Source organism: Malurus melanocephalus, unplaced genomic scaffold, assembly GCF_030028575.1.
Source record: "Malurus melanocephalus ecotype Western Australia unplaced genomic scaffold, MMel_1.1 scaffold_108, whole genome shotgun sequence".
NCBI lineage: Eukaryota > Metazoa > Chordata > Aves > Passeriformes > Maluridae > Malurus > Malurus melanocephalus.
In genome coordinates, this window is record NW_026623340.1 from 1,290,170 (window position 1) to 1,316,451 (window position 26,282).

At 41.8% G+C, this 26,282-nt stretch overlaps 1 protein-coding gene across 1 annotated transcript in view; it reads right to left on the reverse strand.

Annotated features, from left to right (window-relative positions):
- The window catches only part of FNDC3B (fibronectin type III domain containing 3B), a 171,717-nt gene that overhangs the window by 32,047 nt on the left and 113,388 nt on the right, over positions 1 to 26,282 (reverse strand). Inside the window, exons 7-18 of the mRNA XM_057369416.1 lie at positions 25,930 to 25,988; positions 20,385 to 20,542; positions 18,247 to 18,306; positions 15,308 to 15,446; positions 14,940 to 14,993; positions 7,580 to 7,704; positions 5,120 to 5,294; positions 4,423 to 4,509; positions 3,212 to 3,350; positions 2,615 to 2,686; positions 1,961 to 2,079; positions 875 to 980 (exon numbers count right to left, since the gene is read on the reverse strand). Coding sequence (XP_057225399.1) covers positions 875 to 980; positions 1,961 to 2,079; positions 2,615 to 2,686; positions 3,212 to 3,350; positions 4,423 to 4,509; positions 5,120 to 5,294; positions 7,580 to 7,704; positions 14,940 to 14,993; positions 15,308 to 15,446; positions 18,247 to 18,306; positions 20,385 to 20,542; positions 25,930 to 25,988 — 1,293 coding nt within the window. The remainder of the gene's footprint in view (positions 1 to 874; positions 981 to 1,960; positions 2,080 to 2,614; positions 2,687 to 3,211; positions 3,351 to 4,422; positions 4,510 to 5,119; positions 5,295 to 7,579; positions 7,705 to 14,939; positions 14,994 to 15,307; positions 15,447 to 18,246; positions 18,307 to 20,384; positions 20,543 to 25,929; positions 25,989 to 26,282) is intronic.

The following is a 26,282-nucleotide window of genomic DNA, read 5'->3' on the forward strand; positions in this document are numbered from 1 at the left end:
AGAAATGCATATACATGTGTGTGTTTGTATAGATACACACACAGATATATCTGTTTTGTTCTGGGCATCTTTTTTTTTACCCAGGAAAACAATTTATTTGAAAATACTTGCATGTTATAAGCCAGTGCCACAGAATACATCAGAAAAACAGTGGCCACCAAAACGCTTCCAGGAAGCAACATGGTATTTTGGGTGAATTTTTACACTGGTTTTGAAATATATTTGACAGTCAGTAAATTTACTTATCCAGAATTTGGTTTAACAAATGATGCCACAAAAATACTTGGATGCTGGAAGATTATTCTCATAACGAAAAAAGCTCTGTTGGAAACAGGCACGTGCCTTGTGTTCCCAAAAACGTGCATTTTTGGACAATTTAGTGCCATGACTGTAGTCCAGCATCTTAGCAAAACAACAGGTGTCCAGTAGATTGAGTGTATTATACTGTGGATCAGGATTTAAATGCCACCCAAAACGCTCAATATGCTCTCATTCAATTTTTTTTAAAGAAGTTATATATTAGAAGCAGCAAAACGCTGCTGCCACGCTGATACTGCAAAGGAATATATAAAAAAAAAGATTTTGAATCACATGGTATTTTTGAAATGAAAGATAGATATTGAGGAAAGCTTACAGGGCTAAGAATAAAAATGGGAGCACAGAGCAAGACCTGCAGGACACTGAGCTCAGAAATCCAACACGGAGCCACCGGTGTTAATGAGAAGCTGCAGTTGTGACTGCTCAGGCTCCAGTGGACTTTGCTCTGCACCTCCCAGGGAACAGCACACAGGCAGCACAAACACAGCCTGATCAAGATCAGCAGCTGCCAGCCCAAAGCAGAGCTTTAGGGCAGCAGGATGCTGTGCTGGCTTACCCCACTGCAGCTGCACCTCCTTGTGCTTGGGCTTGCCCAGCAGCCGGGGCGGGCGGCAGCGCCCCGGAGCCACGCTCAGCGTACGGACCGGTAAACTCTCGGAGCACTGCGGGACAAGAGAGCTCAGTTACACCCCTGACAGGGCCATCACCTCCTAACTGAGCCATGGAGACAGAGTTACACCCCTGACAGGGCCATCACCTCCAAACTGAGCCATGGACAAAGAGTTACACCCCTGGTATGGCCATCACCCCCAAACTGAGCCATGGAGACAGAGTTACACCCCTGGCATGGCCATCACCCCCAAACTGAGCCATGGAGACAGAGCTACACCCCTGGTATGGCCATCACCCCCAAACTGAGCCATGGAAACAGAGCAGCACAGCAAACTGCCTTCTACACCCGCCACTTCATGGATATTTATATCAACAATAAAGGASAGGAGATGYTATCAAGMACATTTCTTATAAACASAATTAAYAGAGTTYAYGWGCACTCTCCAAACTGGGCTCTCTATTTTAATTTTCCTTTTCCTCCTTAATTTCYTTTTAAAATAAAGTCAAGGCCTAAAGYAGTCAATCTTAATTGAGAAAAAAAAATACCAAAGCAGGAGGAGTAAGAGTATAGGTAATTAAGTGAATTTAAATAAAAGGGAATTATGGGAATCAGTGTCTGAAAAAGGGAACTCAAAAATTTACAGAATTCAGCCATATGAAAGATAATKGTTACAACAAACTACCTCTTTCTGCATCTCCAGTCAATACAGGGCCAAGCACATTAGGCCTTTTTCAATCAAATGGCCACATTAGATGAACACAATGGTCTTTTCTAATGCAAATATAAACAACTACAGATTGGTTTTGAGGAAAGCAAATCTCCCTAAATTGCAGCTTGCTGAAAAGAMAATTAGGCACACATAGAAATCTAAAAATCAGCAACATAAGATTAGCTGCAATCAGTGGAGTTTTACTGTGCTGCAGGGAAAACATTCCCATTTTTTTGAAAGAGGAAGTATTTTACCAAAAATAGCAGATAGATCTCTGAAAAATATGACCCCAACAGGSCTTACTGTTAGGTAATACCCACCTGACTGTGTCCACCAGTGCTGATACAGCATGCCCGGAGTTTATACAAAGTGCCTGGTTTCAAGTGAGTACAGGTATATTCTGTAGCCGAGCCACTGTAGGCCACTTCCCACTGATTTGCTAAAAATAAGATACACCAAAGTTAGAGAAATGGAAAGCAAAAAGTTTAGGAGTGTCTAGGAGAAAGGAAAATCCTTAATGTGTTYTTCCACAAATGATGTGTTTCAGGAAAATCATTAGCGTTGCCATCACTATGAATATTATTTCCCACTTGAAGACACAGCACATAGACACGTGCAAATACATATATTTACAAATAAAGTATTATGTATAATGTATAAATATGCAAATACATGCATAGAAATATAAGTAAAAATATTTCTAGATTTAGTCATATAACCTAAAAGTCTATCACTATTAGGAAAAATAGGATACCTAAAAGCCCTACTGCAAAACCTTCCCAAAATCCAACCCAAACTCACCCAGAAACCCTGCAAAGTACATAACTCTGTTTCAATCACAGAAATTAAGACATAAATGATAATTATTAGGACATAAATGATAATTATTAGGACATAAATGATAATAACAGCCTAAAGAATTGAGACTTCTTTACATAGTGGATGGAAATGGAGACAACTTGTCTCAAGTTTACCTTCTGGACTTCCTTGAGAAATCTCCAGCAGATACTTCAGGATTTCTGAACCACCATTATCCTGTGGAGGATCTGCAAAAACAGGAAAAGACTAGGAGTGAAAGATAACAAAAAAAAATTACCAAATCTGTTTCTGATTCAGCTCCTTCTCCACAAACTCCTCCACATTAACTACACCAAGTAATGCACAGCAGCAGTGGGTGACAGACAGCAGTTTTCAGCATGAATCAGAGGAAGGCTGCTGGATAATGATGGCCCAAACAGAAAGTGTGGAAAAAGCACTGAGAGAGAAGCCCCATTAATAAAGGAAGCAGCTGGAGTGAAGCTGCAATGGGACATGAAATGTAAAGTGGAAAGCCTGAAGATGTGCTTGAGTGCAAGTTAATCAAAAACAAAACAACATTTTTGCTTCTGAAAAATTAAGAGTCTCCACACACCTTTTACAATATTAAAAATATTAAGCTGTCAAGYTCTCCAAACACATTCAGCTTTGGATTGGGAAGCAGCACAAAAACCCTCAGTTCTAACACATACTGACATCTGATTTTATTTGAATTTCTTCCAGCTCCAAAACGACAACAATCTGAAGCAGCTTACCCCACTTGACAGTGAAGCCATGAGATGTTACTGGCCCCTTGACCACGGGTCTGGTGGGAGGTCCTGGCCTGTCTGGGCTGGTTGTGCACACCAACACCTCGCTGGGAGAACTCTTCCCTTCCACGTTGGAAGCAAACAGCTGAAACAAAACCACAAMGAGTTTGTTCACTGCAGCTGCTTTTCTGGCAGCTCTGCATCAGATTTCCTTTAGTAATTGCAGAAATGTCATCAAACTTGAAAGTATGTCACATCCCCAAGTGTGTGGGATTCTAATAACAGATATTAGATTGTCATGATGTTTCTTTACTAAACACAGTGATTTTTTTTTCCCCTCCCTCCATCAGCAATAGATCATGACATATTTACAATAAAAATACTGCTGGCTTTCTAAAAAAAAAAAGTCACTTTTTAAAGTAACTGAGTCAACTCGCAGAATTTTGCTCATAAAAGAAAAAAGAGAACTGTGACAACAACTTTGCTATTTTTGTTTTGAAGGTGTTTCAAACTGCTATTTAAAACAAAGTAATTCAGTGTATCAGTAATCCCATGAGTAACAGATTCAAGTTGTGCCTGTAACCAGTGACACCAGGTACAAATCTGCTCTGGTACCAACACAGTTTGGTAAAATCCATGCTCAATTTGAAAGCAGGGCTGCAGAGAAGCAGCAAGTGCCCTCTTCTCCCACCAGTTTTTACAACACCAAGCTAAAGGGCATAATCTCTGAGGGACACAGCAAAAACTTCCCAATTCTTTGGGTAGATCCTCATGCAAATTCACAAAGTGTTCTGTCCCAGAGAGTAGGAGAAAACTCTTCCCTGTGAGGGTGGGAAGACCCTGGCACAGAAACTGTGGCTGCCCCATGGACAAAGTACCCAAGGCCAGGTTTAACAGGGCTTGGAGCAGCCTGGGACAGTGGAAAATGTCTCTGCCCATGACAGGGGGTTGGAATCAGGTGATCTTCCAACCCAAACCACTGAATCTGTGATTTAAAGGAGTTTTTATGTAAGGTTTCCTTTTTGTTGCTCCTGAATATACTGAGRCACAGAGAAGCCAGGTGCCAGCCTCTGGCCACCTCAAGGGACACCACACTCGGGGTGACACATCTTGTGGAGCCACTGCAGTGGAGAGAGCCCTAAAAGGACCCTACAGCACCTAGAAAAAAAATCCAATGCAGAAAATACCACACAACAACGAGAGGAAAAAGATTTTACCCTGAATTTATACTGTGTGCTTCTTCTGAGATTCTTCACAGTACAGGCTTGCTCCTCTCCAGTGTACTTTGGGTGAAATGCATTATCCTAAAAAAAAACAAAACCACACAAATTCCTGTAACTGAGGAGTCTGAGAAAGTGTTCTCTGTGTTACAATCTGCAGCTACAAAACACACACGAGGTTTTATAACTGTTTAATAAAAAAAAAGAAAAAACAAACATATAGATATCATCATATTAATTACTATTACTATTGCTGCTTTTAAGCTGCAAAGCCAGAATACTTTTCCTCTAGAAGAAACATGTTGCAGCTGCCCTGAATAATTTACTTTTGCTGCTAAATAAGCACAAAAGCAATTGTGGCAGTTCAACSTGCTGCAGAACTGGAAGTGACAGATGACAGCACACAAGCTGACCACGGAGCAGGCAGGACAGGGCACACTGACCTGGCTGAGGACAAGCTGCCCTTCACAGAATCCAGGGTGGCTTTGCAAGTAATCATGGATTGTTTTCAGCACAGTTTTTTAGCTGTGGATTCCTAATTCTGCTGAGCAAATCACCCAGCTCCACCCTGCCAAGTACCCAGCACTCCTGGAAGTCCCTCCAAAGCAGCAGCCTGTGTTCATCCCAGCAATCTTCAATGAATAAATCAAAACTCAGCCTRAAGGCACGCACTTTACAGCAACACAGCACTTACATTATCTTCTTCCTGAATTTCCAGGGTGTAGGAAATCACCTCTTCTGGTGTGCATCCTTCTACCTTGTTCCACTGCAGGGAGATCCACGTAACCCCAGCTCGAACAAGCCGTGGTGCACAGGGGGTCTGAGGGATATTCCCTGCAGTGTAGTAGACCACCTCGTGGCTGTACCCACTGCTCAGACACAGCAGAGAGAGAGGAATATTAAAAACAAACAAAAAAACCTCCAAAACCCCCAGAACAAACAAACAAACAAACCTCCAAAACCCCCAGAACAAACAAACAAACAAACTATAAACAATGCGCCACAAAAACACAAAGCTAAAGAAACCTAAACCTCAATGTACTTAACAGAAATATTTCACATTTTCAAAACATTTGGACAATGTTCAAATTGCTCAGGTGGAAAAGATGAACACCCAGTTAGGAAGTGCCAGAACTAAGAATAGAAAAGAATGCAGGATAATGTGTCCTAACAGTCGTTTTTACAGATCTCACCACAATAACATTGGAAAAAATTATTTGATTGCCTAAAAATCTTATCTTACTATTAACTGTGAAGCAGARGAAAATCTCATTTAACAAAGGGGAGCTAAAGTATAGGAAATAAAGCCTCGAGTGTTCAACTTTTGGAGGCTGAACTTGAGATGAGCAGAATACAGCTACTACAAACTCTGAGCAAAGAGCTCTCAATGGAAGGTGACATTTTTGCAATTTTCAAATCTGTTTCCAAAGAACAAAACCTATTTTGTGCCTTAAATTCACAACATGAACTTAACATACAGAAAAGGCCACGTCTCCTTATTCTGAATCTTCTTTCTCAAAAATAACCTATTAGATGAAATACATTTGTATTTAAATAAACCACCTATAACTAAAACCCACTTGTATTTAAATAAACCATCTATAACTAAAACTCACTAATATATAAATATCTATAAATAAAACCCAAACATGACAAAAATCATCTGAAATGATAAGTCCACAAGCATTGCAACAAACCAAAACCATCTTATGACACGAGGTGTTATATGACATTATCATGCCACAATTTTGAGTGCTGTCTATAAAAATAAGGCATGTGCTGCTGCTGCTGCTTATCTCACAGATTAGCACAGAACAGCTGACCATAAATAGTTTTTATTTCACTCCCTCCTCAATAGCCTGAGGGGAGAGAAAAAAGAGAAAGAAAACAAAAAAAAAAAGAGGGGGGAGGAATAGGGGGATGGGAGTGCTGAAACACGCCCTAAGATATTTTAAAAATCTGGAATCTGGCAAAGAAAAGAGATGCCAGAAGTGGGAACTCTGCACAAACCCAATTCCCTTCCAGTTACACTCAGCAGCTCCAGCTCCAGCCCCCTCTCTCTCTCTCCACACTGAGTATGATTTCAATAGGGAGGGAATTAATCTTGCAAGAAGTTGGGAAAAGGGGCTCTGTGCCAAAAGGCACACATGAGTGGTCTCAGTCCATCTCAGGGAAAACACAGGAACATGAATAAAGCACTTTTCTAAAGCCATCTATCTCTGAGAGCCTTGTGTGTCAGAAGAGAGAACAATACAGGAGTCTCCCTCCACAAAACACACACTTACACACCAGCAGTGTTTCTTTTGGTGTCCTTGCAATAATGATTAGATCCTGTTTGGCTAGGAAGGACAATGGAGGGGCACATAAGGGCACTGCATGTTTGGCTTTTCCACAGCCAAAATCTTCCTGGCCTTCTCCACTTCCCTGAGCACAGGAGCACACACAGCCCCTGCAGCACAAAGTCTCTCTGGGCACACTCTGCTCCTCAGCTGCACAACATTCCATCCCAGTGCTTCCCAGCAGCTCCCACAGGACTGAACTGAGTCAGATTTCTCACCATCTTTGAGTGCATTTGTTCTCATGCAAGGRAAAGCAGAAGTTAAAGCATCTTTCAGTGCCCTGGATGTGCCTGCCCTCTCAGTCTGTCTCCCCCTGCTCTCCCACCCATCAGCCAGCCCTGAAGAAGAAGGAAGGGACTGTGCTGCTGAAAAGAGACAGAAGGGCTTTGCTTTAAACCAGAAAAATAAAYATATCAAGATTCCTTTCAAAATCTGTAACTCAACTTCGCCTTGCTTGTTTTTCTTGGTTCACGGAGGTCCCCAGTGGGAATTTTACATAACAGATGTATTCTTTTTGTATTAGGAATAGACCACAAAACACCATTTAACACCTCAAAAGGAGCCTATCTGCTCAGGCTGATCTCATCGTGCTGAAGGCACACAGCAATTCCCTGGGAGGTGAAGAATATCACCAGGAAAAGCGTGACTTGCTTTGGAGCATTAATAACAGAGCAAATGTCAGATATTTAACTCAAAACCATAAAGAGAAAAGGAACAAAAATTCCCCAGAAATTCCTCTTTGTGTTGCCATGGACAGCTAAACTTTCCAATTGCCACTTTTTGCCAGGAAAGCCTTTTTGCCCTGCGGAGCTCACCTTGTACCGATGTCGTTCTGCGCCGCCAGGCGGAAAGTGTAACCCAGGGCTGGGCACAGCTTGGTCAGCTTGCAATGCTTCTGGCTCCCAAAGTAACATTCTCTGAAACCACTGTTCCTCTTTCCCTGGAAAGAGAGAAAGCTGTAATCGGAACGCTGGGAAGCAAAACCACACCGTGCTTATTTTGAAGGAGCTGTTAAATGTGTCAGGATGAGATGTTTGCACACTGAAAGTCACTCAGATCAGCACAGCCAGCCTGCTGCCACATCCCTCCTCTTCTCACCTGCTTTGGGACTGTATCTACAGCTCCACGTTTAACACAGATTATCCCACTGGTGAACAAAAAAGTGGGAGAATTATGAGTGAAATGAGTCTGAATTTACTCGGTGACAGGAGCTCAGGAAAGGCACAGTCAGTGTTTGTGTGCAGGCACTGTCCTGCASGGCTCCATCCTGGCAGGGATTGTTTCAGGAATTCTCTACCCCACAAGAGGGCTCTCGCTCCCCACGGTCCAGCAGAGCCAGAGGGACAAGCTGGGTGTGCCCCGTGCTCTCCAGGGAAACATTTACTCATCCCAGGGGAATATTCAGCTTCTGCACCCACCCCACTGCCCAGAGCACACGATGAGTGCATGCGATGAGTGGACACAATTTGTTGGGAAGTTTGCAATCTGTTAACGCAGTTTGATGCCACAAGGATAATTTATGGGAGCTGCACATCACCATGACCTGGAATATGGATCCATCCTGGCAGAGACAACAYCAGGCAGCAGCCAGAGGTGATGGARACACTGCTCCAGCCCCCAAACACCTCCTCAGGTCCTGGCTGGTCCCTCAAGCACAATCACAAGTTCTTTCCCCCACCCCATTACATTTAAAACACAACAAAAACCTCATCAATCCACCCCAGTTTTCACCCCAGAGCTGCCTGTGGGACAGAGACCCTAAAATAACAAAGAATATCTGGACCCATCCTATGCCACATGTGGAAAATGGTCAATTTGAAATCTTGCAGGAGAAAGGACAAGGACTGCTCAGCTCCTCATAAATAATATCTACCAGAAGCAGTTGAAAGGAGTTTTAATTCCAATACTTAAATACAAAATTAATGGACATAATGTACATTATGAAGTACCTACAAGTACATCAGAACAGAAGCCTGACAAAGCACATCCGTGGGCTCCAGCAGGTGTAGGAGATGGGGTTATGCCCATCTCTGCAACTTCTTCTGACTGAAAAGCTCTGCTGAGCCCTTYACTATTTTTGGCACGTGTCTGTACMATTTTWAATTTTAATTTTACTGTTTACACAGGCATCCCTGCCTGTGGCCAACAGCCTCACCTGCTGTGGGCTGGCTCTGCCCTCTCACCAACTCTTCTTCCCCCAGAACATCACCACYAAAGATTTCAGAAATGTTCCCTGAGTGGGACACGTATTTTTCACTGGCCCATTCTCCAACCCCGGACAATTTCTACTTCTTCTCCCTCAGATTGTGACACAGAAGCAAAAACTCCCTGAAATGTTTGTAGTGAATCTCCAGTATGTGTTTATCAGGCTGGAAACATCCATGCACATCTCCAGCACAACACAGCAATGTGGAGGCACTGAAGGGACATTTAGGATTCTGGCAAACACCAGAACCTTTATTTACACACTGTGAGCCCACATTTGTTCTAGAACTTCTTCACACAAAACTTCCTTCAACGTCACCCACCAGCTCCAGCTGCAGCATCACTGCACAGCTCAAGCAAATTAAGGGGTGGACTTGGAAGAGAACGTGAAACCCAAAGCAGAAACATTTTGTAAATGAGGAAACCTTTTCAGATCTAAAGTCATTGCCTATGGGGTGCTGTGATGGAATTCCTAGTTATAGAGTTCTATGCTGGAATTTCTTTAGGTCAAAAATAATAGGTGAGCACACTCCTYGGCTCAGCAGTAATATGTTTAATATGCACACTATACAAAACCTAATTAGAAATCTTATGTTCAGTAAAATAKCCATTCATCAGTGCAGCACTGCTAAAAATAGAATCTTTTTCCCCATGCAAACTCTCTTTTACAGGTTGAGTTACGTAAAATTAATTTTTYTTCAACTCTTTAATGACTTCATTGYTTATAAATAATTAAAAACATTTAATTTATTTTGGATTTCTGCTTAAGAATGCCTTTTAAAAATGATTTTCCTATGCTTTTTTTCCAAGAGAACAAAGTGACTGGTTGCTAAGCATGTGGTCCGTAAAACAATGCTGGCTAAAAAGGAAAATTATGAAAAAATCTCACCTACAGCACAATGCCTGAATTGAGAGCAACGGGCCAAGCAAACCCTCATTTGTCAGACTGGTTGGGTAAAACTTGGCCAAGATTGCCAAACATTTCAGATATCCTTAACTTTAGAACAGTAAAAACCCTGATATTGTATATATTTCTCTTCTAGAAGTGGTATTGTACATTCCCCAGACTCACTCAGAGACCAACTGGTATTCAGATTACTCAGACTGGCTGGTATTTTGGATTCTATTGGCACTAATTGGAGAGGCTGGCCGATATTTCTAATTATCCTGGCATTAATAGCCTGGAAATAGCCTCTYCGCTCCTTCTCTCCCAAGATTTATGAAAGCACTAATGCTGGCATAATTATAGACAGGAACAACTGGCAGGCTGGTACTGGCTGCCACCCAAGAGTCTTACAGCTTTCCCAGAATCCTTCTCCTATTCTTTGTGCACTCGGCATCCAAGTTTTTAATCCTTCAAATAATGTTTCGTAAATTGCTTAAAATACACTGTATCATTTCTGTGAGTATTCCTAATCCCCAGATTTGGGAGGGAGAGTGCTGTCAGACTGCCCCAGCCCTGCCTTCCCTCTCTCCTCCAGCCCAGCCCACCCTGTGATGGACCTGCCTGAGGAAATGGGGACAGTCCAGCTCCACAAACCCCTTCTGGTTTGCACAATGCTCCAGCACAGTGTTTTAACACAATTAACAACAGCTCTGCCTGCCATTTCAGCAATATTTCAAGCTGCATACTCACTCAGCACAGGGTGCTCGATTGTCTTTGGAGAGTGTTTATGGAGGAAGGGATTTGAGGTTTGCAATGGGTTTTGTTGCCTGAGTTCCCTGCAGCAGAGCCACTCAATAAACACAAAAAGAGAAGGGGCCAGGGGAGGTTCAGCAGGGCAGGAATGGGGCACAGTCCTGCATGAGAGCTCGCTGAAAGGGCTGCAGCAAAGCTCAGCACATCTGTGAGCAGGCTGCACGACCCACATCTGCTGAGGATACACCAGCACTGGCTTCTGTGTTTGGRCCATGCTGGCAATAAAAAGGAACAGCCTGAAATTCAATCTGACACAGGGCTGTGGAGCAGACTGTCAGCAATTAGYGCAACACGCCCCAAGATCTCTGCAGAGCATTTGCTGTGTCAGTGATGCAAGTAACAAACACTGAGAAGACAGCAAAGGACCTACAAAACATCCTAAATCACACACAAACCCCAATTCTATCACCTCCTGAATGTCTCACAAGGGTGGCACAGCCACAGAACAGACACAGAGGGCAGGGGAGTGAACAAACACAAACSTGGAGCTCCCTGTACCCAATTCTGGGGGAGCACCACTGGGAYACCTGGCTCAAATTACCAGCTGGGATAAACAACACATTTCTGCCACCTCGAGAAATTTAAAACTTTGTGGCAGAACAAAACCATCCCCATTTATCTCTACATAAATTTCATTATTAACTATCCAYCATCAAATCATTCAATAGTGTGCTATTGTATCTGTCCCTCTCTCGAGTAAATTAAAATGAGCTGCTTAGTGGATAAGAATTAAAGCTGCTTTGAGCTGTACACAAAACAGGGACACACACTGCGTGAGAGGGATGTCCCTGTCTCTGGCTCAGGAACATTCCAGCCCTTTCCCATAGAGAATGAATAGGATACTCTCCCTATCCATATACACAAGAGAAACATTTATTTACTACCACTTAATCACACAACGAGCATTTCACATCTAATTAGTAACAAAGGCCTGGTTCTTACAGCAGTGCCAGCAGCATTTTTCAATGCAGTTACAGTTTACTGATTTTGATGAATGCTGGCATCAGGGAAAGCATCACCTCCTTTACAGTCATGTTTWCTGTTTGGTATATTTTTAATGCTATTTTTTCCCCCGATTAGCCTTTTGCTTACCCTGAATCATMAATMCTGGCACCAAGTCTTCAATTGATTRGKTCAGGTTTWTAAGTTCAAWGTTCACAGCAAAAGAGYCAGAAGGTGAAGTTTTCCTTAATTACTAATTTTAACTGATTCTGTTGATAGAAAACTAATACCAACCCCAGCACCTGTGCAAGCATGTTCCAATCCCAATGAAATYCAGAATACCTGAGCCAGGGGCTGATCCTAACTCCTTTGGAGTCAGAGGAAATTTTCCTAGGGTACATCTATCAAATCTGAGTGACAATTTGCTGAACTGATCTTTTACTCTCTTATTAAAGAATGAAGTGTCCTTCAGAGTTCTTCAGACATTTGAAGAGATAACATTCATTAGCAAGGTATTACAACTACAATTCAAAGAATTGGATCAGTAAAGGGAAAACATTTGTGTTTTCTAATTGAACATGGAGCACCATCACACTACAAACCACTTACTTTGAACTGGGATAGGAAAATGGATAGCAAGAATAGATTTATATATTGACAATCCTTCTGCAGGTCAGGAAAAACCCCAAACCTCAGAACTAAACTGGGCAGGGCTGGCACAGTGACATAAGCAGCAGAATAACCTTCTAGAATTCCCCACCTCACCTAATCCTGGGGCTGTAAACACRGCACCTCTGCTGCTGCTTTACAGCCACAATTCCTTTTCTGCACACACAAGTGATGCCACCTRCACTCCTGGTTGCATTTTACACACTGTGAGCTGTGCCTCTGCCCTGTAAAACCAGGAGGAACCAGTGAGATACTGCTGAGCATCTGACACCCTCGGATCTGAGCTGCCCCAGACACAACCTGTGACCCCTAAATAGGAGGGAGCACCAAGGGGCTGCAGGAGGGAGGGAACACAAGAAGGGAACACACTGCTGTGACTGGGGAACAGCTGGAAGTGTTTGCCAGGATGCCTCCACCACTCTCCACATCTCCTCTACCTTGATCATCTCATGGATTTCTTGCTCTCCGCTCTTGCAAAGCCCTCTCTGCTCTGCACGATTTAATTTCCTCCTGATGGCTGATTTTGCTGTTTATATTTCACCCTGTGCCTCGCAGCTGATGAATGTTGCTCTAGCTGAGATCTGGCAGCACGCTCTCGCTGCCTGGCAAGGCTTCTCCTGTGCCTCCCTCCATGTATTCCTTGATTTCCCCAGGACACAGCGTGGCATTGTGGGGAGGGCAGAGCTCCTGCTTACGTGGAGTTTACACAACTGAGCTGGGGCACTGAGAGTGAATTCTCTTCTGTGCTCAGCTGCCATAATTCCAGGAGCTACAGCACTTCATGGCAGAGGCAGAACCTGCCATGGCACAGAGAAGGGAGTGCAGCAGCCTGCCAGCCCACCAAGACATGGGATTAGGCTCCAGCAAACCCAGCCTGCATCTTCAGACTTCTCCTTCAATAAGCTTTAATGGCAGGCTTCAATTCAGTGATCAAAATTGCATTTCTATCCCATATCAGAAAAAAAAAAAAGAACTTTTGGAGAAGCTACACCTGTGGCATTAACTGTCTCAGAACCTGACAGCCACATTTCAGCCAGGAGTCCTGTCAGACCATTGGAGATGTACCAAATTAATTTGTGCAGGACCATTATTCTTTCATCTGTGCTGGCTGGCTATCCATTATCATCTCCAATTTCAGGRTTGTTACTGAGAAAACAAGGTAATTAAAACAGGCAGACTCAGGGAATCTGGACACCTTAATTTTTTCCCATTGCCAGGTGAACTACSCTAAACCAAACTACTTTTGCTCTGTGAAAAACAGGTGTCATAACCATTCTTTCTGAAGACAAAACTCTTATGGAAAAGTTTACAGCACAAAAGCATTATAGAATTGCCATGTTACCTATCTCTCCAAAATTGTGCCTACTCTTCATGTACTCAAAAGTAACATTACAAGTATTTGCACTGCATTAATTATCTGCTAATGGTCTTTCTTCTGACCAGACCTTCTGTTGTTTCCCTTTCGGAACCATCCGTGTTTCCATTTCTCTCTCAGTTCCAAGTTACTGGAAGCCTTGGAARGGATCACAAGGGCACAGCCAAGGTGTACCAGGTCTAATGGGATCATCCCAGCCCATCCTTTTGGAGAAATCTCTCTTTATTCTCCTTCTCCAGACTTGACACTCCCTTCTTTCCCTTCTTCAGTGACAACCTTTGGCTTTCCATGATGTGCAGAGGGACAGCAAGTYATTCTGCAGTTACTGTTTAACTTTAGTTAAAGTTCTGAGGGCTAGGGTTAGGGTTTGCCATCATGCAGACCCTCCTCACTGTGACAGTGCACACAATAAATGTTTGCACAGTGAGCTGCTCCAAACACCCAACACGCAGCAGAAYGAGCAGGGAATGTGTTACTAATGCYATGGTGGAAAACTATTCATAACAGAATACTCCCTTTAGAATATTTTTAGACTACAAAAGACCTCAAGAGATGTTTCTCAGACTTTACAACCAAACACCCTTTCATGTGCTTAATTTCCCGACTCGTGGTTTTTTTTATTTACGTGCTGTCCAAGCCCTTTCTGCCACCCAATATTTACTTTTTTCCTTCAAAAAGGAACTCATGCTGTTTGCAGAAATACAAAGTAATTAGGGGGCAGAGGGAGGACTATCAAGAACCCACCTCCAACAAATCCTGCACATGATCTTGTCACTGGGACAGCTCAGTGCTCAGGAAGATACTCAAGAGAGAACTTATTTCCCTTTGTGTCTGGAAGGGACTGACTGACACTACACAAAGGACACTTATTTTGACCCTGAGCACATTCTCTGCAAGATCGTGGCTCTCCTCCTCTGAGGCAGGAACAAGTGTTTGTTCTGCACTCAGCAACCAGAAGAAAGAAAGAGATCACGAACGGAACTCTAAAATACAGCACAAGTAATTAAATCATAAGTAATGCTAATTAAGGGATAAAGTACACCAAATGAGTGATAAAAGATTTCAAGGGTACAGAAACAGCTGTCTCTGTATAAAATACACTGAATGGAAAGTTTTACCCCCCGCTGCCTCTTTCACCTTTCCAACTCTTTACCTAATGCCATCAGGATTTCATTTTCCCATTTCTGCTTTCTCCTGCATTGAATTATTTTTCTTTACTCAGCAAATCCTTGCAAAGTCTGAGTGCCATTTATTTGTGTATTTATTTCCACTAGTTACTGCTTACCTCATCCCACTCCAGAAGGTAGCTGGTGATTTTTGAACCGTTATCAATGGGTGCCTACGAACAAAAATAAACAAAAGGTGATTTGGGGAATAAGAGAAAACGACTTCACCTCCCCCAGGCAAATAACTACAGTTTCAAGTGAAACCAAAGCTTTGCACATGGCTTGGCAACCTCTTAACRAATGCTGGGAAGAAGCTGGACATAATGAAACACGTACATTTTAAAAGTCAACTCAGTGCACAGGAAGGGATTTGTCCGAGTACAGCAAGTTCAAGTCCCTTACTGAAAAATKACTGTCTCAGCTTTCAATTATTTCCAACATTCATGCTCACTGTCAGTATTTTTCCCCTGATCCAAGTGTCACYTACCTTCCACTGTAAGGTTATGGAGCTTTTGGTCCTGTGCGAGGGTTTGGGTGGGAAGGGACTCTCTGGTGCTGAGCTGTGAGTGGTGAAGCTCACTGGCTCTGAGCAGGATCCCTTCACTGAGTTGTACATTGCATATACCCTGGAAASAGCATTCAGAGGGGTTATAAATGTGCTGACAGTCACAGTGGCACTGCCTCAGCCACAGCATTTCACCACCAAAGCACCCACTGCGACACCATCCCCTAATTTCACTTATCACACACCAATGGCTATCCTTATTTTATTTCACTTTACACAAAAATTCAAAACAAATTTACAGCAGAGAGAAAGAGTGTTTTACACAAATATTCCCATAGATCATTGAGTTATCTACATTATCTTTTCTTCCCACCACTATTTGCCTATTGCCAGGCTCCTACACACTGTGCTAAAATCCTCTTTAAAATATAACAGAGAAAAAGGTATCAACTTTAATGCCTGGTTTACACTTATTTCACATTAATACCACATTGAATGCTGGTATCTGCTGGTCTCCTTCCTTGGGTACAATCTTCTCCTACAGAACTCAGCCATCAAAACTTAGTGGACCTCYATGGATCAGAACTAATAAAGCTCARCAACACTGYTCTGATAAACTAAAAATCCTCAAAGCAAATCAGATTTCAGGCAAATCCTCTATATGTTAGCATAGAACATACAATACCAAATAAAATGGGAAAGCAAATAGGATATAGCTGAGCACTTCCTCACGAGGTGCTTTTCTCCGAAAAATTAATGACGTTCTTTTTTCCCTTCACATTTTCCATACAGCAAAAGAAAAGTGCAAATTGGAAGTCTTCTACTCATRAAAAAAGTTCAGGCCATGACCAGACAATGACCTCTGAGTTGGCTGTAGCTATTGTAGGGCTTGAATGCAGACCTAAAGAAAGGGCAATTTCTAAATTTGTTTTCAGTAGATAAGAGTAATTCATGTACAATGGCCACCTACGTAGAATCAAACCTTTTGGGKGAGGCAGACAAGAAATCTGGTGCTGCTTTACACATCACCTGTTAGCAGGCAGCAGGGACAAGAAATGCAATTAATTAATTGAGTCTGCATCTGGCAAGGGCTGTGTGCATGTGCTGGGAATGAGCGTGAGCCACAGCAGAAGGGAAATAAAATGGTGTGAAAAAACAGCTCAAGGGGCATCTTCTGCAAAACTGAGCACAGACAGCCCTAAGGGCACCAAAACAACACACCTGAGGGAAAGCAGGTGGTGGTTCAGTGAAAGCACAGCGTTCCAGGCTGTCCCAGCAGGGCAGCAATGAGCACCTTGTCCAGCAGAGACAAAGCCCCAAGAGATGCTGCCAAGGTCAAGGAGACCCAGGGCGATCTGCCCAGGAACTGCTGGCCTCATAAATTTCTTTACTCAACAGATTTATTTCTTCACAGTCATTAATAYATAATGCAGTTTTGGTGAAGGAAAAAAAAAGAAAAAAAGCTGTGGAGGAAAGCAAACAGCGGCTTGTCCAGAGTCAGCCTGCTCCACCACAAACACCTGCTGCTGCTCTGCAAGCCTGACTTTTGTACTGAGACACTTCTTTCTGAACAGAAGTCAYTGTGAACTGCTCACAAATGAGCTATAATTTGGCAAACCCACAGGAAGGTGGAGGGAACTGTAGGTAAGAGGGAAGAAGTCAGACAGAACCTGTGGCAAAAACCCACAACGCCCCTAAAAATGACCAAAACCTCAGCCCAGCTGCACATGGTGACCTCGCTGATGTTTGAAGTTGGCTTCAAAAGAGATGTTCAAAGCCCACAGAAGGAAGCTCAAMAGTGTTTTGCAACCTTCTCTCCTCCCTGTTACCATCCCTTTGCTGCTAAAGCCAAGAATTCTGCCCAACTCGGGAGCAGCATCTTTYCCTTATTTATGGAAGTTCCTTCTGGTCTTGTGCTTTTACTTGCAAAATTMATTTCAGTGCTCCACTACAAACTACCTTTAAAAATCAAAAGAATCTATAATGTCAGAGCTAGATGGACACAGTTTGGTTCTTGAATTTTTTTTTTTAGAGCTCAGAAACAAAGTGTTTGTTCTTTAAAGTTTTACAAACAAGAGCAGCCTCGATGGGAAACGGTGTGCAAACCTATCCCTTGTCTGGAAAAACAGAAGGGAACAATAGGCAGGAGTGAAAGGAATTTTTTTTTTAAGGATATTGAGGGTGAGTGAACAGGATGTGAATTCAAAGCCTTGGTTCATAAATAAAGTCTTTTAAAAAAAAGCAACATGAGCAGGTAACACAGACAGTGTTAAAACCATCAGAGAGCAAACCTAGAATGTGTTAATCATTCATAAATGTGTAAAACACATTTTCAGAGTCAAAGAGAAATATGTTATGAAAGTATCAACACAGGTCAGTGTGAATCCATTTTTTTTCTTGGAATAAATGCTGAAATGGCTACGGTCAGATGGATCTGTGTTCAGATTTACYTCCCCAAGCATGGCCTACTTATGAAGGAAGGATGCTGGAGTACTTTCCATGTTACACGAACTGAAGAAGCACTTTATTAAGCCAAATTTTTAAACAACCTCAAATACCCCACTTTCATACCACGTACTCCAGGCCTGTTAACCCTACAGAAATACAGACACATAGAGTTCTTTCTGCCTTTTACTACAGCAATGACAACAACACAACAGAAAAGAAACTGTTCAAAACATATCAAAAGATACTGACACAACAACAGAAAAGATACTGTTCAAAAAAGCACTTCATAGTCCATGATAAAATCTATYGTAAAATATTTAGAAACCACCGAAAAACACTCCTACGGAGGTGACCATGAAATTCTTGAACTACACTATATATTTAGTTTAAAAACTTCTACATTTATTCTCACATAATGGAAGAGTTAATATTTAAATTATTTATATCTAGCATTCTTATTCATGTTAACCCACCTGACGTGATAATCTGTTGCTGGCCTAAGGTCCTTTAGGTTATATTCTAATTCTTCTCCACTGCAGAAAAGAAATCCAAACCCAACAAATTAATAAATTGTGAAAAGCAGTTTCACACTTGGCACAGGTAGTAATTTTCTAGTGATACCATTTGAAAGAAGAAAAAGAATTCCTTCAAAAAGAAATAGTAGCAAATTATATACAAACGATTTGTCAACATATTTCACATTTCTTGAAAACTTCATCAAGCTCCATATGCACAGAAGAAAAGAATTTATCACATCAACTTATTCAGTAAACTAAATATATGGGTTCATTTCAATGCTATCTTGTATTTTGCTTATATTTGTATAAAGCTCATTGTGCTTTTCAACCCTCCCAGGGCTGAAAAGTGCAAAACCCAAACATTATTGTTGTACTTTCTGAATATTCCCTATTCAAAATACTTCACACAAAGTGACCCATTGAACTTCAGAGGAAGAAGCAGAATTTCTTGCACAACTCTTTCACTTATTGCTTTCTCCTCCAGAACCACACTCCCTGTGAGGACCACGGCAAGGAGGCATTTAATTAACACCCAAACAGCTCTCCTTCAATGCCAAGAAAACTTAAAGCAAAGTGCTTTAGACATTTTAGGGAAAAAAAAAAAAAAACCCAGCATACAATCTATTAATTTCAAAAGCAGCCAGCATAGTTAGGGCTATTCTTTTTCCTTCTGGCTTGTTTGCTGGTAAATGAACACTGGGCTCAGTCATGTGTTGCCAATTCTGTGAAGATTAAGGTAYGGGTCAGTGCTTAATAAGTAATAGCCATCTCATGTAAGAGCTTGGCTTATTCATGATTTTATTACAATATGGGAAACAAGAAAGCTCTCAATTTAGCATAAAGAAATATTTCATAGCTAGCTGGACAAACACAGGGAGATGTCTCAAAATCAATAGAACRAAATCCACCAGAAAGCACATGCCTGCTGGGTTGCCAGAAATCCACCAGAAAGCCTTTTATTTTTTTATTTCATATAATCCAGCGCTCTGCAAATCCAGTTTTTCCCCTCTGAAACGAGTGCACCTCCTTGCAAAGACAATGTCTTCAACATATTGCAGGCTCTCTTTTGCCTGTAGTAATAACAATTACTGCTGCTCCTGATGGAACATAGCACACCAAGCTGAAGGCTGAGCTCTGGCCAGCAGCAGGAGACACATCACCACCAGCAGCTTTAAAACAGATGCACAACATTTCATAACCAGGAGAAAATGTGCAGCCACCACACCAACGAGCACAAGGAGTACTAGAAAGCGTCCTTCCCGTTTTAAAAGCTCAGCAGCACATATTTAACTGCAGAGATGCTCACATTGGCTCAAAAAACAGGTGGTGGAAATGCCAGGAAAATAAAAAAGTAAAATCAGGCAGCCTTTTCCTGGTTAATRCACCCTTTTTGCATTATCCAAGGCTTGCCTTTAGCATACCAAGAGGAATACCCTAACTCACAGGACATCTTAAGAAAGGAGATGGCTTGGTCTCAAGAGGTAATTCCTTAAATGCTCTATCACCTGGACTTTATTTAATGAGATTTGGGAAGGATTAGCTATTTCACAACAGCCAAGGTCACATCTCCAAATTCTCTTTCCTAGACGTCATTAGCGGGGGAAAAGAAAGGCACAACACCATATGTGCTTGATCACAGAATGAGCTCAGAGGATCACTGCAAGGAGACACAGAGAAATCCCTCACAATTTTTACTGAGGGCTGCTGAGAGCCAAGGATTCGGGTTTTTCTGGGGAGCCTCTGTAATCTACTGACTGCTGCACTCCCTCCTCTGCTCATCCAAGACACTGCAAAGCAGCAAAGCCCTCAAATTTTGCTCGTTAGCTGCAATAATAAGCTTTACCATTCTAAATTCTGCAAGTCCACACAAAATTAGCCCATTAGAAAGGCSACTCTCCTGCCTGCGTGGTGTACACTTAACATAAAAGAAAAAGKAACCTTTTCACTGGCAATGGGAGTGATGGCATCGCAGGCAGGAGCTGCCACGTGCTGGAGGGGAGGGATGGGGACAAGCACTCAACCAGCTCAAAAAGCTCAGAAAATTTACTACTAATGAACAAACAAAAAAAAAAAGGTAAAAATGATGGTTTTACCTGTAAATGATCTTGTATTTTCCATCCCTCCCTTTATCTGATAAGGCAACCTCGTAGGTACAGGTGTAAGGCAAACCATTGTTGTGTCTGTCTGCATTGAGAAGGCCGCTGGGAGGTGACCAGGAGAGCAAAACTGTTCTTGCCTGAATATTTGTAACCTGTAAAAAGAAACATCAGTTCGTCTGAGGAAAAAAAAGAAAAAAGCACTATTCCTTAAGTATTTGCTTTTTGCTTGCATCTTTACAATCGGTTTGTTGTGAAATGGAAATCTCAAAGGTGGAGTTGGAAAGTGTAAGGTCAGAAATGATCAACAACACAAACAAAAACACAGATTCATGGTATAAAATAATCTCTGAGGATGAGGAGTACAGAGAGAGGCTCCCCTGCAGTGAAATGGCTCGTCACTGTCTGAGCATCCAGCAGAGGATGCCTCTGAAGGTACCTGCTGCTGAACTGAGTGAAACTAAGTAGAACTTTATCCTGTAAATTGTTTTGTACACAATTATTTTCCTAAAATTGTTGTTGGGGAGCTTTGCTAAAAAATCCGATGGCTTTTTCAGTCATCCTGCTCCTTCCTGCTGCTTGAAACCACAATAATCCAACTGCAAATAAGTAGAAAAAGCCAATTCAAGCTGAAAAGTTATTCTGGCTCAAAAGCACAAGGGAAATTCATAATAGAAGTCCAACTTATCAATTAAAAGCTACATGGCAAATCAATCACTTTTTGTTTTGAGAGTAGGACTGTGTGTGATTTGCAGCCACCCCTGAGCAGGACACTTCCTTGGCAGACAGGTGAGGAATCTCTTTTAATAAAACATGGAAAAAACACCTAAAACCGCTGCACCAAAATAATTTTATCACTCCACCAGTGGCACTGTATTGTCCTGGAGAGCCAGGTTCACCCAGCTTACAGAATTAGCATCACTTGGTCAGCAGGAGAACCACTGGCWCATCAGCTGCACACAGCAGCAGCATCCTAGAGAGCAGAACTCTGTTATGAGGCCAAAAAGAAGAATGAAAAACACCCCCTGCCACTGTCTCAAAAGAAAAATAAATAAAATGCAAGAGCTGCACTGGTTATCTGGGAAAGGCAGCACATTTTCATACAAGCCTGCTGAAACATCCCAGGGAAGCCTSAAAGCATCTCCAGAGCCTCAAATGCTCTTCCACCAAAACTCTCCACTTGTCATCATAATGATGTTTTTTATTCTTAATCATAGTGAATATATAAAGAATATTTTTTAGTTAGCCTCCATATTGAAGAGCCAAACACTGAGATTTTATATTCTTTATTTTCCCTATGTAACAAATTGCACTACATCTATAATTCTGACAGATTTTTGCAACACGAAGAGCAAGATGTTATTTCAGAAGGTGTAACACGAGCGCTGCAGGTGCTCAGTTACACATTTCCTAACTTTTGTTGAGACAAGTGAAACCCCTCACCCACAAATTATTTGGGAATGAAGTATCAGCAGCCAGATTTCAGGGACTGCCTGTTTACAAATCCAGCTTCTAGATATCTTTATGCAATGGAGAACATTTAACTTCTCGTGTGGAAACACATTGCTTCCAGCTGATGAGCGCTGCAACTGCTGTCTCTGATATCCATATATCAAGCAGATTCTTTCTGAGCAAGTCATAAATCCATTTTTAACAGCCTGACAAGTAGGTGACACCATGAAGTGTCTCATCATAAACACCATGATCTCAAAAGTTAGAGATTTTAATTTATAGCAGCACACTTAGGTCTTGCCAAAAAAAGAAAACCTTTGTCCAACCTAATGTGAAAARTAAGTTTTAAGGCAAGACGTTTTAAGTAATATCAAGCTTTCTTTGTAAAAAATATGGACATGCAAATGCTTTGACAAATTTTCATGGTATTTCTTGCTTTCATGGCATTTTCTTAYTGTATTTTTCTGATGTTATGAAATCAATGCTTATTTTAAAACCTTTGACCTGTCAACCCTGATATTGGATCAGATACCTTACAAGAAACTTGAAYGATTCAAATAAGACAAATAAATTAATTTTTTTGAGATATATATGTGTATCTACACACACACGTAAATGAAATTATGGCAGAGATACTAAGAGCCAAAAATCTGCATTTAAAATAATATTTTGATCAGAAAACTGAATAATAAAATCCAAATAGACTTTTTAGCTGGTTTTTTTTTTTTTTAACAGACATTACTATCATGCCAGCTCAGCCCACCAACATGCAGTTTCTTTTATTATGGAAATATGCTTGCATAATTGTTTTTCATAAATTCAGACAGACTTGGAGCTGGAGGCACGATATCCTGCCAATGTTCTATTGAAATGTTTTTCTCTATGACTACTCCCAAGGACACACGTATATATTCCGCATACGGCAAAGCTCTGGCCCTCCGTGAACTTGGGCAATCTGCTAAAAGTTAGGTCTTAGATTTCTCAAAATAAAGAGAAAGTATCTTGTGGTGCTAGAACTGTCAGGTTGTTGTTGTGAGGTCAGCACACAGACAGAGCATAAAAGTCCAAAAGCAGTTGCTCCATGAATTCCCGAGGGAAGGAGCACCCGGAGCGGCTCTGGCTGCCTTGGAGCTCAYAGGTACACAGCAAATGCTGCTGGAGTTTAAAAACAACACCAGAAATGGTGAAATACCGGTCTGAGCACACACAGCAAGGGGAGGAAAGCGAGTGAGGGGTCACTGTCTGAGAGATAAGGCAGAAAAGGCAAATGTGTTCCCTCCCCGGGCTGCGCACGTCAGCTGGGAACGGGTTTGTTTGTGTGGCTGGAGATAAAGCTATCTGCTGACCAACAGGCTGATATCACATCACAGCTACCTGCCAAGATCTCCTTCAGCAGCCAAAGCCACCACTCAGTTTACCAAGGAACTCCTACCTGGAGCAGGAAGCACTAGCTTTGCTGTGGAAAAGGGCAAATTAAATAAATGGGGTTATGATATGTWGGCAATTACAAGCAGGCACTTGGCAAAGCAGCTCAGTATCTTTACCTCCAACTTTTCCACCTTCCCAAAGGTACAGACCTGCACCAGCCCTCTYCATGCTGCAAAAAACAGCCCAGCTACCACCACGGCCCTTCTGAACTTGCAGACAGAAATATGTCCCTGTCAATAAAAACCAGCTTACTGTTCATTAACAGTGTCCTAATTCCATCTGTCCAAAATACAACCAGCCAGAGCAGCTCTTCCCAGGCTGGGCAGGTAAACCTTAGTGCTGCTTCTGAGTTCCCCCAGCCTGTCTCATCTGTCCCCAAAATCACTGCACTGCTTTGAAGAGGACTGGCTGGGCCTTTCAGCTGAGACCTAACAAAAGATTCTCCCACAAGGAGTTCTGTACGTCTGGTGAAAAGCACAGTTAATTAGTTTCTGAAAACTTCTCAGTTTACACAGTAAATGCCTCCTTTCTGCTCTATCAAAACTCGGTGGTGTAAATAATTATTCCATAAAAGCCCCTGGGAAAGAATCCAGCTCCTGCACCACTTCAATAAGGTTACAAGACTGATGAGTATCGGGTCCTTCCCGTCTTTCAGGTAATGAAAAATGTTTCTGTGCAACTTTCATTATCTTTCAAATTCCGGGTTAGCATTCACAGGCACCGTGCAGCTCAGGGGCTCATTGTGTGTGTGAGAACGACACTGTGAGCAACATTCATTTACTCCCTCGAGGGCAAGCTCTGAAAGACTCGGGGGTCAAACGAATTCACGGTTATTACCGGGTCAAGATTCTGCTTTTAAATTATGGCTCTAATCCTGCAATTTTAGGCAAAAACCCCCCGTGATTAAATATGAGTTTCTCTGCAGAGCAAGCCAGCGGGAGSAGGCTGATGTTGGAAAGGAAGGCTGATGTGTGAGCTGGGCTTTGACAGGGMTGTGGTGATTCCCCACGGGGGGACAGCCCCCCAACAGCCACAGAAACGTCAGACACAGACACTTTGGAAACCCAGAGTCAAGTTTCCMTCCCCTCTGCAAGGTATTTGTTTCAGAGAATGCTCACTTTGTCTGTGATAAGGTGAATTAAAAACACATTTCAGTTTACACAAAAGCAAGGGGGAATAAAAGCAAAAGGTGTTTTTTTWAAAATTTTGGCTGTTAGAGGGACAAAGCTCTGATTAAATTTACAGCTTGGCTGCACATCTCTCCAACAGGTAACAYTATTGAAAACAGACTTTTTAGGAARGAATAATTCTAAAAGTGTGTGTATATTTTGTACTCACAGAGGTACCTGTGCAATGCAGACACTCCCCAGGGACAGYTCTCCTGCAGGAGATGCTCACAAGGCTGATCCCTTTGGATGGCTCCWTCCCTTCATTTGGGTTCCCCCCATGGATGGAGGGAGCTGCCCACTTGGACAAATCAAATCYATGTGCTGCAGACACAGCATCCCCCTTTTGCCACTGACTCACCTCTCTGTGTCTCCTCTGTTTCACAAAATTTCTTTTTTCTCTGTTGTTTTTCTATACATTGTTTTATTTCTCACTTGTAGAAGCATTAAGATTTGCCAAGAAACACGACCAAGATGATTGTTTATGCATAATATGATATATTTCTATCAGATGTAATACTGACTAAACACACACATAATCATTCATAGCAATTAATGAATTGTGAGAGTCCTGTGAGTTTAATTACTCACAAATGTCAAAGTTACAGAGAGAGAATAATAGATAATTCCCAACATCACCTCAGTAAATGTCATTATTATTGAACCAGTGTTTGTCTCAGTGTAGATTTTCTTTTAAAAAAATCCTATTTTTGGTATGATTAAAGGAAAATTATTTTTGCCTATTTTTAATTTTTCCAGCATTATTTTTTATTTATTTGGTTATTTGTTCCCTGTCTGTCCCCAGCTGAACAAGGAAAGGCCTGAGCCCTGAGAGAGCAAAGGAGAAGGGCTGTGCTTTGGGATTTCTGTCTCCCTCTGCCCCATGACTGCTTCCYCCAGGACCATCCATTCAGACCTACAGAACTCTTCTGGCTTTCATTTGACACACCAGACTAGAAAAACATGACATTCAAAGGGTTTACAACCTGATTTATTAATAACCTCACCTGACTGCAGTCACACTCAGCATTAGGGTTATTTACAGGGTGATTCAACTCCATTACAACTCATGGGCTTTTATGGCTCAGACAAACACAGACTATAGTAATTTGCCATTGAATAATAGAATTAGCTTAATTTAATCATGATTAAAGACATAAATTGGTCATGACAAATAAAATTAAACCCAGGGGAGAGGGGGTAAGAGCTACGTATGTCACCCCAGTGCACTGAGTTCCCCATCACAGTTTGAATACTGGGAATTGTCCTMTGGAAACAGAAAACTGGTGCAATTCCTGGACTGGGCAGAGCCCTAAAACACCCATGAGCACAAAAGATCCTTCAGATTTATAGCTCAGCAAAATGAGTTAGACATACACAGTGGCAACAATCTACCAAGGAAAAAAATCAGAAGTGTTCCCCTCTGTGTGAAATCACCACAATCTACTCACCACCTTTGCTATTGTACCTTTGTGTGGCAATCTGGGATCACATACCTGTGGTTTCTCCATTCCAGAAAGAATGTCTTGAACCCTTTTYGTTTCTGAGTCGAATTCTGTAAAACAGAGAAAGTGGAAAGAGGAGAAATAAATTATCAAAAATAAAAAAAATTTCAGTTATAGCAATAAAAATAGGGGAGGGAAAGTGAGAGAATTACCTGCATGTGAGCATCAACTGTTTTGCTCTTGTGAATTTAAGGCATGCAGTTACATGGATTAATGTTACAGAAAAATTAAAAGAGAAGAAGGAGGGAATGAAACTTCCAGCAATTGTAGATATTCAGAGAAGTGAGACTATTTGTAGAGACATCCTCCATAAGCCCTGCTATTAATTGTGATTTGCATTCAGA